A 15,108-nucleotide genomic window follows, 5' to 3' on the forward strand; every position below is an offset into this window, starting at 1 on the left:
TCCTCATAGATGGAATAGTTTTCTCTCTCTTTCTAAACTCAATGATTCTATTCTTGTTTTAGCCCTCAGCCAATGGGAGCAGCTTCCAAGTAGCAGACAAGCTCCAGATACGCTGGAAGGACACTCCATGGTAGCTTATGAGGTGAATAGTCCATTTTTTATGTGCTGTTAATAGTTCTTTAGGAAGTGTGTTGAAGGGTGTAAAGTATTCTCACTGGGCAAGAGCTGTTTAATATCCAGTTGCCAATACATGATCAATAATGTCAGTGGATCAGGAATAAAATTTGTTGAACGCACACTTGTTTATTTAGGCTCTAATTGCCATTTGGGCACAATCTGATGCATTTTAGATGATGCCTTGTACACGAATACAATTCCTTGTAGTGGGTTTTTTAAGCTGTAATGCCACCTTTTACTGAAGTTTCTGAAATATTAGTGGAGTCTCTTTATATTATTATTTTTACAGTCCTTTTTATTTTAAAATTGTGAAGCACTGAGCAATGTGTACAGTGATCTGACTGTTCCAGGAGCATTTTAAGCCATTTATTGGCGTCATATGTTCTAATGCTCCTGCAGACACACTGGACCTGATTTAGACCTGATCGCTGGGGCTGAGAATCTTTGGAGCCCAGCAATCCGCTAAACGCTTCCCTGCCTGTTTCTACCCCTGCCCCTGTGCATACGTTCGCAGCTGCGCACACAGAGGGAAAACCACTATTCGCACGTCTAGACTTACTTAGTGCTGTGATGGCCGTTGGGAGATGGAGGCCGCTGCTGATGTCGTGGTCCCTCCTGCCCCACGGCTAGGCCTGCCTACGTTTTTAGGTGGGACTCCCAGAAAATGCTGGGGTGTCTCCTACAATATGCCCCTGGCTGTCAATCAACTTGCAAAAAGCCCGCAATGGACAGCCATCGCTGGCTTCATTTGCAAGGGGACCCCGTGTGGTTATTTGATAATAGGCAGGACTGCTAATTCGCAGCCCTGCGATATGGTCGGGCCCACTACCCAATTATCGGGTGATTGGCCCCATGATAGAATAGTGTGAATACATCTCTTTGTTCTGGAAACTTTTTAACCCTTCTATCAGACGTAACAACCCTAACCTAAGCATAAATGATCATTCTTTCCACATGTACCATACGTTTGCTTGAATTTACAGATCTGTGTAGATTTATTTAGAAATAGTCGACCCATTACGAAATTCTTTACAGATAATACTTGGTCATTCACATGCTTACAATGTCTATTCTCTAGACACACTCTCTCACACACACACTCACACACATGCGCACGTGTAAAGTTTTGGCAGAAGTTAACTAACCGATATGTATGAAGAAAATGGAATTGCATTAGCTAATTGCAAGCTAATGTGCCAGGTTGTTTTGTAGAGCTCTAAGAGATTAAAAAATCCTTCCAGGCCTGATCAGAAATGCTTTATCCTCACGTTAGCAGATTGTCTGTTTCATAATAGGATTTCCTGTAAACTGTGCCATAACTATTGTCTGTTTGGGCTGAGCTTGCAACTTTTTATTATTAATAAAATTATTATTATTATTATTATTATTATTGAAGCATAACATCACAATATAACACATTAGTACACCTAAAATATGGTTATATGATTGTTATATTACCCCCCTCACACACATTTCAAGAAGCTGTAGAATATGTTGCATATAACATGTAATAAAAAAATCACAATTAGATTGCAAAAATATTCAAAGAAAGGGGGTGCAGAAGAAAAATTGTAGTATAAAGCGTTAGGCAAAGCTTCCACCTCATATTTTTCAATATATCCAGAGTAGTGTTCAGTCTAGTACCCTGCACCTTTCAAAATCCGTGCAGTTCCTCTTTCTTGGCTGGGGTATTGCTGTCTCCTTTGGTGCTTCTACTACAGTCTGGCCTGTATAGAGATGCAGACCAGACTGGGCTAGAAACATCACAGCGGACAGCGACACCCCAGGCAAGAAAAAGGAACTGCACAGATTTTAAAAGGTTCAGGGTGCTTGAATGAACACTACCAAAGGTATATTTTTACATTCCAATAAAAATGAAGCATTATATGCAAAAAAATGGCTTCTCATTGTATAAAGTGAAATGAACAAATACAAAGGGGAGGGGTGAAGAAAGGAGTGGAAACTTGCCCATGGTCTAAGAGAGAGCGGAGAAAAGAAAACAAATTGCGTTAAGAAACAATAAAGTTTGTAGAGCTCATGTTGTTGACACAAATGTATCTAGAGTACAGTCTTAAGGCCCCCATACACTAGGGCGACTTGTCCTTAGGACAAGTCGCCCCCGACTTCCCCCTGAGCTTCCCCGGCTGCTCCCCGGGGGAGCTTGATTAGATTGGCACTTGATGTGCCATTTTTTACATGTGATAAATCGTCTCGATTTATCACATGTAAAAAACCCGGGGAGCAGGGGGGGGGGGGGCTACAGAGGTGGGGGCGGGGGACACGTCTGTGTCCCCCGCTGCTGGGGACGCTGCGGGGGACAGCGTCGGTGCGAGGCGGTAGAGGCAGCAGGGGGGGCTGGGGACGCTGCGGGGGACACGTCTGTGTCCCCCGCTGCTGGGGACGCTGCGGGGGACAGCGTCTGTGCGAGGCGGTAGAGGGAGCAGGGGGGGCTGGGGACGCTGCGGGGGACACAGGCGGCAAAGAGCCGGGCAGGGGGAGCCGGCCGGGAGCTGTCAGTAATGAATAAAAAAAAAAAGCCCATACAATGAATGGGCAGCCTGTGATTGGCTGCTGAGCGCTCTCTCAGCCAATTGCTGACTGGCTGAGAGAGCGCTCAGCCAATCACAGGCCGCCCATTCATTGTATGGGCTTTTTTTTTTTATTCATTACTGACAGCTCTCGGCCGGCTCCCCCTGCCCGGCTCTATGCCGCCTGTGTCCCCCGCAGCGTCCCCAGCCCCTCCTGCTCCCTCCACCGCCGCGCCGCCCCACTAGGTCCCAAGTCGGGTGGTCGGACGTGCAGCAGGTCCGACCACCCGACGCAGATCCGATGCGCACGGGACCGCGCATCGGATCTGAGGGGACATCAAAACTAGCCGATTTTGGTCCGATTTCGGCCAGATCCGACTGATCTGGCTGAAATCTGACCAAAATCGGCTAGTGTATGGGGGCCTTTAAAGCAGCAGGATTGCTGACAAGGCAGGGCTTGTTAAGAGCAAACCGAGGACTCTATATATGGTTAAATCTGGGTGCTTTATTGTGGAGATAAGCTGGTACAGGTTGAGTATCCCATATCCGTATATCCAAAAAAACTAAATATTCCAAAAACCGTGGTTTTCCAGAATATTTCAGGTTTTTTATTCCCTGACCCTTTTTTCATACTCGCCATGTCCCCTGGTGCCCACACCGGGTTTCAGGATCCTCTTCAGCGGCACCTCTGGTCCCAGGGGTACATTGTACAACTTGTTGCATTATAAGCCTTCTGCACTCTGTTTTGACATATTTACACTTTTGTCACACAGGTAAACTCTGCCAGGGCAGCCGAGAGGGGAGGCTGGGCGGGTACTTATTACCCGGGCCCGTGCTTGCTGGAGGGGCCCTGGTCCGACCCCTCCCGGGCAGCAAAAGCAGCACACACTTCTACAGAATGTGCTGTGCTGACAACAGGCTCAGCATGAGCGTCTCACTGATAGCGTGAGAGGTCATGCTGAGCCTGCTGTCAGCACAGCGCATGCTGTAGGTGTGTGCTGCTGCTACTGCTGAGTTTAGAGTTTTCTTTCAGAAATATTTTTTAACATTGAAATCGGGAGCATCGCGTCGGTCTTGTGCCATTATAATGGCACAAGATTAGATGGACTTGATTAAGTCCATCTCACATAGTGAAAATTGTGAAATGGGCCAATATGACCCATTTCACATTATATATGGCCCCGTCGTCACCCCACGATAGACGCCAACCCGAAGCGTGGCGAGCGGCGGCGGTGCGCGCCCTCCGACCTTTTCATTCCCCTACTATCCACGTCGGAGTTGATAATATATAGTGTGGCGAGCCCGAAGCGTGGCGAGCGGACGCGTATACCTGTGAAGTTATACACGTCCCCTCGCGGGGCTCGCTGCGCTCGCCACACTGTATATTCTCAACTCCACGCCGACGTGGATAGTAGGGGAATGAAAAGGTCGGAGGACGCGCACCACCGCCCCTCGCGGGCTCGCTGCGCTCGCCACGCTTCGGGTTGCCGTCTATCGTGGGGTGGGGTTTACGTTGTAAAATTTGGGGGTCTAGGGAATATTTTACATTGAATCCAATGTAAAATCGGGTCCCAGGGACCCTATTCACATTTGATTCAATTAAAAAATCGGGTCGTCGCATCGCATGCAACCAAATCGCATGCGATGCGATCGATTATATATAATGTAATGTATGTGACTCCATAAATGTGTCTGTTTACACTTAACTCCTTTTTGTGTTTATCAATTGATTAAAATAGCACAATATATTTTATTTTCCTGTTAATTACAAACAATATGCAGCACAGTGGGGACCATAATAGCAAGATTCAATCAAGAATACACACATTTAAGTGCATGTAGTTTTCAATTGTAGTATTTTCTATTTAATTTTTATTTTTTTTATATATTTCTTCCTTCTATTTTTTCTGTACTTTACAAGCGGCTGGGACAAATTGATGTAATAGCTATATAGTACATACTTTCATGCAGATATCGGATGTATGTACTTTCACACAATACTATTTCTTCTTTTGTAGGCTGCTCGTAAATAGAATATTTGAAGGAATGTGTTATTTTGTGACCTGTCTTTTTGTGCATTGCAGGATGTCCTGTATGTGTTTGGAGGAATGGTGGATTTTGGGGCAAACAGACATAATACTCCACTATGGACATATGCAATTGGTAAGTAAATCTAAATTCTCTTCTATTCATTTGTAATGTGTGATTGTTTTTGGTTTGGATGTTGGCAGTAGAGGGGATCCCCTCTATAAGGATCTGCAAATTAGATATTCAATTGAAGACTAGTTATAAAGCTGCCTAGGATGATGCTCATTAACTCCTTCGGTGGTATGCCTGGAAATTTTCCTGCGCTGCTGTGGCTGGCAACCTCGGAAAATTTCTGAGCATGACACTGAATGGTAGGTGTGTGCCGGTGGTGCACCATTTTGTAGCTCCACCCGCACGGCTGCTACCCCACACTGCCAATCTCACCCGCTGTTTCCTCCACCACCGATGCTGGAGTGCCCAGATGCATCCGAGGGCCTGCACATCAAAATCCCAATCAGAGCCGGCAGCAGGCAAGCAGAAGCATAGGGGCAGCCATAGAGCGGGCCAGCAGGAGAGCAGCAGCAGTGGTAAATATTTCTGGGACAGAACAAACCTGCCTGGGTGGTTTGTCCTACCCTAGAAAAATCCACCACTGAAGCTGTTCAATAATGAGTGCGGCTGTGATGATTCAGAACTACTTGTTCCATGCCCAGAGGGCTGTGACTGTGTATCTCTTTGCCAGAAGCTGAGGTACATGTTGTCAGTGCCTCACATTTTAGCTTTGTTAATATGGGTGATGCTACTAACATGCCGGCCTCTGGCATGTGTATGTGACCTGTCAACATACTATGTATTTATCTGATTGATATGTTTGAAAACTTAGCCCTATTGGTTGGGGGGTGGGGGGGGTTTGCTGAAGACCGCACTGGCTTTGATCCTGTATTTGGAAAGTTTCCAAAAACGGGTCTGCCAGTGTCAAAAAACGGCACTTAAACGGTAATATCCCGTTTAAGAGATGCGGTGTGAAAGGGGTTTTACCTGGCAGACCCGTTTTTAGAAACGTTTCAAAATACCTGGTCAAAGCCAGTTTTGCGGTCTGAAAGCAGCACTAGTAAAGAATAGTAGAATGTTTTGTACCATTTTAATTGGGGAATAGTGATTCCTGTATATTATTATATATTCTTATTTTGCTTATTTCAGAAACAAGAAAGTGGTATAAATTCAAAGCTCTGGAAGGCCAGGTAACTATATGTTTGTTTGAGAATGATATGCTGCAGTTCCTTAGCAGCAGTGTGAAATATTAACACATTGTTTGTTACCGGCTGTTTCAGGAGACCAGGCCAACAAACCGGAAGGGTCACAGTGCTGTCGTATACCAGTCTGGAATGTTCGTCTACGGAGGCTACTTTGATATTGAGGGGGCAGTGGAAGAATTCTGGGTTTTTTATTTTGGTAATATTGCTGAATACTTGTGTGTACAACAAAGGCACTGTCCCCGTGTGTGTGTGTGTATGTGTGTATGTGTGTATGTATATATATGTGTGTGTATATATATCTCTATCCAAAAACTGCCGGCACTCCAATGTACATATATCATCGACCCAGGTGCCAGTAATAGTTATTACACAGTCCAAAGTCCCACCAGGTAGGACAATAACGGCACTCAAAGGGATTTTTCAACGTGAAAAAACTGTATTAAGATACAGGCATATACAAGACAATGGGTGACGTTTCGGGGGACAAACCCCGTCCTCAGACCCTCCTACAGCCTTACTTTGAGTGCCGGGCATTGCAAGCCAATATATATATATATATATATATATATATATATATATATACACATTTTATTTTTTGTAAAAACAGAATGAAGGAGCACAGACTTAGCAGATCATAAAAACAGTACTTTACTGTAACAATATGTTCACATACATCAAGGTTTGCAGTGTCGTGTATGGTTACATCAAGTCATCGGGTCAAGCCTGGGTATATCTTGGAATCAGCTCCAAACGGCCAGGCACAGGGAACACGGATGAAACTAGTTGGGCGTGGCTTCCTGACCACTGTGTGCTGTCCTGAGACCACACCTTATTGTTTCACTATTTGCGCTATTGGACTTAATTGTATGTATGTGACTTGGTTGGATTCACAAATGGTTTAGTGAAGGCACCCCCGCAGCTGCTGTATCAGGGGGCCATGCCAGACATCACTTTCTTAAAATATATATATTTATTGTGTGTGCGCCTTTTATAACTGCTAATAATATATATATTTTTTTATATCCATGGACTATACTGCACATATAGATGAAATAAACATATTTCATCCAAAACACCCAGGTAACAGCTAAGGTACTACTTTAGTTACCTGTACTTAAATGTGGCTATTTTTAAAACGTGAACTTGAGGACGGTATCCAGTCGATGCTATATGGTTGACATGTGCAAGGTCGACAGAGCAGTGGTCGACACATAATAAGGTCAATGTTATTCCAATTGGAAAAAGTAAAGTGTGGAGAGTAAAGCGGTACACATTAATTTGTAGTTCACGTGATGACATCTACCAAATCACAACAAAAAAACATGAAAAACTAATAGCGGCCATTTCCATGTTGACCTTTTGCTTGTGTTGACTAGGCTTTTGTACCATTTTTGGTATTGACCCTTATATATACCATAATCATTATTTCACCACAGAAACCATTGTGTAGGGTGCATGTTTCCATGTTTACGCTGTATCGTTTTGCAGATTGTAGTGCTTTGTCCTGCCCCTATGTATCATTTTAATGTATGTTCCAAAAGTTATATTTTCATATCAGAAAGGAATGTATTGCTGGGATATTTGTTAATGTGCATCATGTGGATAGAAATACAGTGCATCTCGAAAGTATTCACAGCGCTTCAAAAAAAAAATGTTTACACTTTTATATGTTACAGACTAATTCCAAAATGGAATAAATTAAATTTTCCCCTTCAAATTCTACACACACTGCCTCATAATGACATGAAAACATTTTTTGGGGAGTTTTTTTTTGCAAATTTATGAAAAAAAAAAAAAAAAAATCACATGTACATAAGTATTCACAGCCTTTGATGTAAAGCTCAGGATTGAGCTCAGGTGCGGCCTGTTTCCACTGATCATACTTGAGATGTTCGTACAGCTTCATTGGAGTCCACCTGTGGTAGATACAGTTGATTGGAGATGATTTGGAAAGGCACACACCTGTCTATATAATGTGTGTGTCACCCTTGACAGTACATGTCAGCACAAACCAAGCATGACGTTAAAGGAATTGTCTGTAGACCTCAGAGACCATATTGACTTGAGCACAAATCTGAGGAATGGTACAGAAAAATATCTAGTGGTTTGAAAGTCACAATGAGCACAGTGGCCTCAACCACCCATAAATAGAAGTTTGGAACCACCAGGACTCTTCCTAGAGCTGGCTATCCGTCTAAATTGAATAGGAGGGGAGAAGGATGGTCACTGTCAGAGCTACAGCATTCCTCTGTGGAGAGAGGAGAACCTTCCAGAAGGGCAGCTATCTCTGCAGCAATCCACCAAAAAGGGCTGTATAGTACATTGGCCAGACAGACCCCTCTTCTTATTAAAAAGCACATGGCAGCCAGTCTGGAGTTTGCCAATATGCACCTGAAGGACTCTCAGACCATGAGAAACAAAATTTTCTGGTCTGATGAGACAAAGATTGAACTCTTGGGCATAAGTGCCAGGTGTCATGGAAACCAGGCACCGCTCATCACATTGCCAATACCATCCATACATACATTAATGCATGGTGGTGGCAGCAGCATCATGCTGTGGGGATGTTTTTCAGTGGCAGGAACTGAGAGACTTGTCAGGACAGAGGTAAAGATGAATGCAGCAATGAACAGATAAATCCTGGCTAAAAACCTGCTTGACCTCAGACTGGGGCGATGGTTCATCTTTCAGCAGGACAACAACCCTAAGCACACAGCCAAGATATCAAAGGAGTGGCTTTGGGATATCTCTATGAATGTCCTTGAGTGAGTGGCTCTGTCAGATCATAGACCTGAATCCAATTGAACATCTCTGTTGTAGCTTGAGAGGTGCTGCAAAAAGGAATGGGCAAAACTGACCAAAGGTAGGTGTGCCAACCTTATTCAAAAAGACTTGAGGCTGTAATTGCTGCCAAAGGTGCATCAACAAAGTGTTGAGCAAAGGCTGTGAATACTTATGTATGTGATTTTTTTATTTTGAATACATTTGCAAAAATCTCCCAAAAACTTTTTTTCACGTGGTCATTAATGGGGTATTGTGTGTGTAGAATTTTGAAGGAAAAAATGAAATGATTCCATTTTGGAATAAGCCTGTAACAAAACAAAATGTGGAAAAAGAGGTAAGTGCTGTGAATACTAATGCACTGTAAATAATGCATATGGGATAAAGAACGAAGGACCAGATGTATCAAGCTTGAAAAAGTGACAACATGGAGAGTGATATACAACCAATGACAGGTAGGAGCTGGTTGTTTGTCACTCTTCACTTTATTGCTTTTTGAAGCTTGTTACATTTGGCCCTAAATATGGTGAGCAAACCACGCATGTTTTATACAGATGTAGGGACTTGACCAGAATCAGTAGCTCCCATTCACTATTAAAGGACTTTCATCGGGCTGCTCCCATCCTATGGAATGACCTTCCACGCACAATAAGATTCTCCGCTAGCCTCCAAACTTTCAAGCGTTCCCTGAAAACTCACCTCTTCAGGCAAGCCTATCATATTTAAGTTCTACACGCATAACCCTCTGAGGCAACTATGTATTATATAGCTTCCCTTCTGGACTTGCAACTTGGTGGGACTGCTATGCTATTACTGGTGCCTGTCCTTGTGTTTCCCTCCTGTATCCCTATAGATTGTAAGCCTGCAGCAGGGCCCCCCTACCTCCAAGTCTGTCTGTTGTTACCGAGTTTGTTGTATAAATGTCTACAATTGTAAAGCGTAACGGAATCTGCTGCGCTATATAAGAGACTGTAAATAAATAAATCAGACCTCAGAAAGTACAAATATCGATGCTCATTTCAGCCAGTGTAGAAATTGAACACTAGTGTCCTTGGAAACATCAATACTGGATATGTAAATATTTGAGTACTTTTTCGGTTTACTTTGCACAGCCTTGTTTTGTGTATGCAGTGTCACTAAGCAGGTCCTGTCTGATCTTCGCATTAGATAGAATTTTAAATGGTTGAAGATGATGATTTATATAATGCTCTTTCTTCTGTAGCACTCAAGGTGCTTAACCGTTAAGTTAAGGTTAACATTTAAGGAACGGCGGTTTAGTTTTGATTACACATGGTAACCATGAAGGTAATACAGAGGTGAGGCAGACATTTTGGTTTATCATTAGCAGGATTTTTCATCCTATCCATAATGAATCTAGGTGCAGCAGCGCTGCATAAAATAACACATCATGAAAAAGATCAAATTACCAAGGGAGATCCTAGCAAATCCATCAGAATCATGCATTTTTCTACTGTAGAGTACCAGAAGAGCTAGCTATATTGGTTACAATGTGCAAAATAATCAATACTTAAATAAGAGACGCAAGTATAAATGAACCATGAGCTTATCTTGACCTTGAAACTACCAGCCAAGGCAGCCATCTTGGGTTGCTAAATAGGCCACAGTGGGCAGGCTCAGCCATGCAGAAAGTTGGAAGGAAAAAACATTAGGTTGACCTAAATTATGTTAACAAACTATATATAAATGGCTGATCTCTTGCAGGTGGTCTGAACTGGTGTTGGAGCGTAGCGGTCACATTTGAAGTAGTATCTAATAGAAATGTCCCAGCTCTGCAAAGACCACTCCAGGAATTTTCCTCAGTTTCTCTGAGTTCAGTCCTGGTGTTCTCCCCCTTACCTTGCAGAGGTGATCCTTGTACTCTGCTGGAGGGGAAGGTCTGGTCTTGGTGCTCTCAGCTGGAGAGACCTCAGGGCAGCTGTGGAGGCTGGGTGCTGAAGGGGGTGTGTTACTGGTATTGTAGGAGGCAGCTATGGTCAGCAACTGTAGGCTGCATCTGCAGTCAGAAGAGTGGCCTACACTTTCCAGAGCTGTGATCTTCATCCTGCAAGGACCCCAATGGGCAGTGCAGCAGTGGGAGTGCCAGGCCAGCACATGAGAGCAGCTACTCCTTGCTGAAGCTTGGGCATGTGGAAGCAGTCGGACAAGGCAGGGGTTCTCCTGTCTGGAGGCCCCACTCAGGCAAGCTTTAGAGGAGCAGCATCTTTCAGTTCTTCAGTGTGATCAGTGCTTCTCCACTTAGGGTAGGTGTGGGAGGTTGGGGCTTCAGATTGCGTTCTCTTCTGGGAGACAGAATGACAGTTACACCTCTGCTCACTGGTCCGTTCTTTAGACTCTAGAAAGTTTTTGGGATTGTTGGTTGGGAAAGTGTAGGGGGTACTTAAACCAATGTTTTCTTCTGGGTTGTCTTTTTTTTTTAAGAGAGGTCTTATACTTAATGTTCTCCGCCATTTTATTCAGATACACAGAAATGGTCGGCACTTAGTCCTCACACACGTGGCCTTGGTCCAGGCCCTCGACATGGCCACTCCAGCGTCACACACAATGCTGCAATGTACCTATTTGGCGGACTGAAGAATATGGCAGAACAGAATGATTTCTGGAGATTTGACTTCCGCAGACACAACTGGTCCAACATCAAAACAAGGCAAGTCCAGTAGTTGAAACAATTGGTTAAATGTTAAATACCCCTCAGAAGGAAACTATGTGTGAACACTAATCAAGGGAAAGGTGAATGAGATACCAGGATTTAGGGTCAACCTGGTCATAGAGGGGTGAGCCCCAGTGCCTGTGGTACCCAGCCTCTCCTCTATCTAATGTCAGGTTATTGACATTTATGGTGTATTATACATTTGTTACTCTATTAGAGGGTTCATTACTTGGTAGAGCAGTAGTCATGATGAATATGGGCGTTTTTTTGTTTTTGTTTTGAAACTACACTGAGATCTGCCCTCCTGCCAATCAAATTTAGCGGTTGAGTTAACATTTATAAAGGACCAAGGTACTCCAGTATTCATGTCCTCCCTAATGGTTGTATCTGTCTTAAGCATAGACCTCTACCATTGCATTCCCTCTGTGGGCCTTTCATGCCCCAGTCCAGGATTAAAGGTGCGTACACACGGGGGGAGATATATTGCTCAGCAATATACTGATCAGCGTCTCCTTTTCATCAGTGAACAGAGATGGTCGCTGATGAAAAGAAACCTCTGCCGGGGAGAGCCGCAGAGGTAAATCAGCTGGTCGCTGGGGCACACTCCCATCACTGGCAATATGGTCGCCAGCGACCATATTCCCAGCGATTTCAGCCCCTATCGCAGCCGTGTGTACATGGCTTAAGACTCTTTCAGGTTTCTGAAATGCATGAGAATTGTTGTTAGTTTAATGCCCTCCCTTGACCTTCTCAAATAATTCTGCATCTGTATACTGTATGTGGGTTTCTGCATTAATTAATAATGCAAAGGAAGTCACACAAAAAAAAAAAAGGCTTGCCTACTTTCGATCCTTTTAGTAAATTGGTGGTGTGTGTGGCAGGACAGGTACCAGGGGAGGGGTGGTATATTACTGGTAAATTACCTTTCAAACGGGTTCAATGTGAAAGGTACAAAACCTGTAATTAACCAGTAATATAAAGTTTACAACATGCAGTGGGAAAGTGGTTTCAGGCTCACACCCATTTTAAAGTCCCATGTAACAATACCGGGTTTTTATGATTTGTTATGTGACAACCTGAGGCATCAAGTTTGGCAACCATTGTTAGACTTGCATTGACCAAGGACTATCTGTTTTACTTGTTTAGCTTTCTTTTACAGAAACTGTGTTTTTTTTATTTATTTAAACAGCTCAGCACCTCCTAGAATGGTCGGACATGCATCAGTCATCCATCAAGGCTGTTTATGGATTGTTGGGGGAGGTTTACCATCCCGTCCCCCCACCAATAATTTGTGGAAATACCATTTTGCATCTCGCTCGTGGAAGAAGTTTTCCAAAGAAATGGAGGGTATGGACTGTGCAAAGATGTATCATTGTGTAATTGCGATGGGTTGCAAGTCAAGGTCCCAAGCTACTTGTCATGTGGAGAGTATTGAGGCTCCGGAGACTGATATACAATATTCTCTGCAGACATGGGGCTCTAATAAAGTGGCATCAATTGCCGAATCAGAGTTTATAGAAATGGAAACCTTTAAGGAACGTCCAGTGAGCCCTGTATTCTGTTCCTGCTCATCAAAAGCTCAAATGGATGAGTGCCATCTCCTGGCCAGCTACGAGAATGAAGCTTTCACTTATCCTGGAGATGAACCAGAAGGGGATTATCTAAAGACAGACTTGGAGCATAAAACACAGGTTGCGAGTCAGAATGTATTACTAGTTCTAGGAGGAAAACCTCTCACCAAGTACTGCAAGATCTCAATGTGTCAAATTAAAGTGGGGGCAATATGAGATGTTTATTAGCAATGCGTTGCTTCCAGTATAAGGGATATTGGTTACCGTGTAACAGTCACAAAACAGGAGATGCATATTGTAGATCTGCAAAGCCAATGTGTTAAAAGTATAAATGCTGCATATGCCAATGGTGATCAATTCAGGGTATCCTTTATAGCAAAAAAAAAATGAGGCGCTGAGCTGCTTCTACAAAGGAATTTACAAACTGTGAACCGTCACCTTTCTTATATGGAAGCGAATGGCATTGGAGTGTCAAAATGTATGTGAAAATAGAAACACTCTATTTTTCTATAAACAGTTAGGTAAGAGTAAAGCATCACTCCACCATAGTCCTTTTTATTTTACCTGTATTTTATGCTTCCTGCGGAAAAGGAATACAGTAAGGTTTACACTTAGTTTTGTGAGATATTCTAAAACTGTGTGACGTTCTAGACTGTTTATTCCGGCTTTCATAGTGTATAGCAGGATGGCTTCTCATACAGGGAGACAATGAACTGATGAGAATTATAGATCCAGTAGACTTTCTGAGACCTCTTTTACTGCTGTACAATAATTTGTCAATATTAAGTTTACTTTTTAAAGTTTTACATTTTGTATTTTATCCAGATTTTGCACAACCTGGTAACATAGCGGGAAATGAAGGACTAAAGACTAGAGCTATTTGTGAAACAAGAGCACACACAATGCACTTACAGGGCTTCTGTTGAAGCACCATGCACACTAGCCAACTAGAAGCACCACCGATATAGGCTGCTAGTAATATGAGATAGTACTTGCACATTGAACGATATCTGTTAAATATATCATTCAGTGATGTCACTGGGTCTGTGGCTGTGCATGCATTCACAGAGGATAGTCAAATTGAGCTGCATGCACAGACAACAGGGAGGTCATTAACGATGCACAGGAATGTGCATCATTAATGACCTTGAGCATACACACTAGATGGTTTGGGTTTTATTTAAACATATTGCTCAGATGGGTCCTTCTGAACCATATCTTCTAAAATATCATCTACTGTGTATAAAAGATTTTAAAACAATGATTTATTTCTAAAGTAAATGTTCTGATTTTGACTGATTTAATCTTAAAGTGCATGTTCTGATTTTGGCTACATGCACTTGCAATTTTGACTGTGTTAATTATCCTATGGCCAAATTCATTACAAGCATCATAGTCAAAATTACCTTGCCTGCACAGTCTATTTTTCCTTGAAATACCGACCTCATGAGGCTGCACAATGGTATCACAAGCAGGGTTAACATTTATTTTGCCTCACTTTTCATACAGTTTTGACTATACATGATCAAAGTTGATAACCAAAATCTCACCGTGTGTACACACCTTTAATAGGAAAAAAAGAGATCGTAGCGCGAATGACAATATATATTTTCACAAACCCCTTAAATCCAGCTGCTAACTTTTTAGGATCACCAATCCTAACAAAGAGAACAAAAGAGCAAAGTAAAGGAAGCGCTTTGATTTGAGGGGTAGATTACAGCCAGTCTATGGTAATAATTAGCACATTTACAGATACAGAAAATATTAGGGTACTCTTTACCTAGCACGGAGCCCATCGCAAAAACGGGTGCGACGCGATGCCCGCGATTTCCCATAGGGAACAATGTTAAAAGTGTCAATGGACACGATTTTAGTGTTCAATGCCCGTGATTTTTCCATAGGAAACAATGTTAAATGGGCCACAGAGCCCAAATAGTCCCCCTGAAGTCTGAAATGGCCCCCACAATTGTTAACGCCACCCCACGATCAACGTGAACCTGAAGCGTGGCGAGCGGCGGCGGTCCTCCGACCTTTTCATACCCCCACTATCCACGTCAGCGTGGAGTTGAGAATAGAATAGTGTGGCGAGCGGACGCGGA

At 43.1% G+C, this 15,108-nt stretch overlaps 1 protein-coding gene across 6 annotated transcripts in view; it reads left to right on the plus strand.

The window, feature by feature from the left end:
- Nucleotides 1–14,777, plus strand: part of LOC146020476 (leucine-zipper-like transcriptional regulator 1 homolog) — a 49,206-nt gene extending 34,429 nt beyond the window's left edge. For 5 of the 6 annotated variants that reach the window (XM_083153642.1, XM_083153638.1, XM_083153639.1 and 2 more), the window contains 6 exons: nucleotides 63–142; nucleotides 4,790–4,868; nucleotides 5,934–5,974; nucleotides 6,065–6,185; nucleotides 11,249–11,435; nucleotides 12,628–14,776. In XM_083153642.1, coding sequence (XP_083009768.1) covers nucleotides 63–142; nucleotides 4,790–4,868; nucleotides 5,934–5,974; nucleotides 6,065–6,185; nucleotides 11,249–11,435; nucleotides 12,628–13,225 — 1,106 coding nt within the window. In that variant the 3' untranslated portion in view covers nucleotides 13,226–14,776. Of the gene's footprint in view, nucleotides 1–62; nucleotides 143–4,789; nucleotides 4,869–5,933; nucleotides 5,975–6,064; nucleotides 6,186–11,248; nucleotides 11,436–12,627 lie in introns of all 6 variants that reach the window. The other variant, XM_083153643.1, reaches the window with a different exon arrangement.
- Nucleotides 14,778–15,108: the final 331 nt, after the last annotated feature.

Source organism: Crinia signifera, chromosome 7 (genome assembly GCF_055691185.1).
Source record: "Crinia signifera chromosome 7, ASM5569118v1, whole genome shotgun sequence".
Taxonomy (NCBI): Eukaryota; Metazoa; Chordata; class Amphibia; order Anura; family Myobatrachidae; genus Crinia; species Crinia signifera.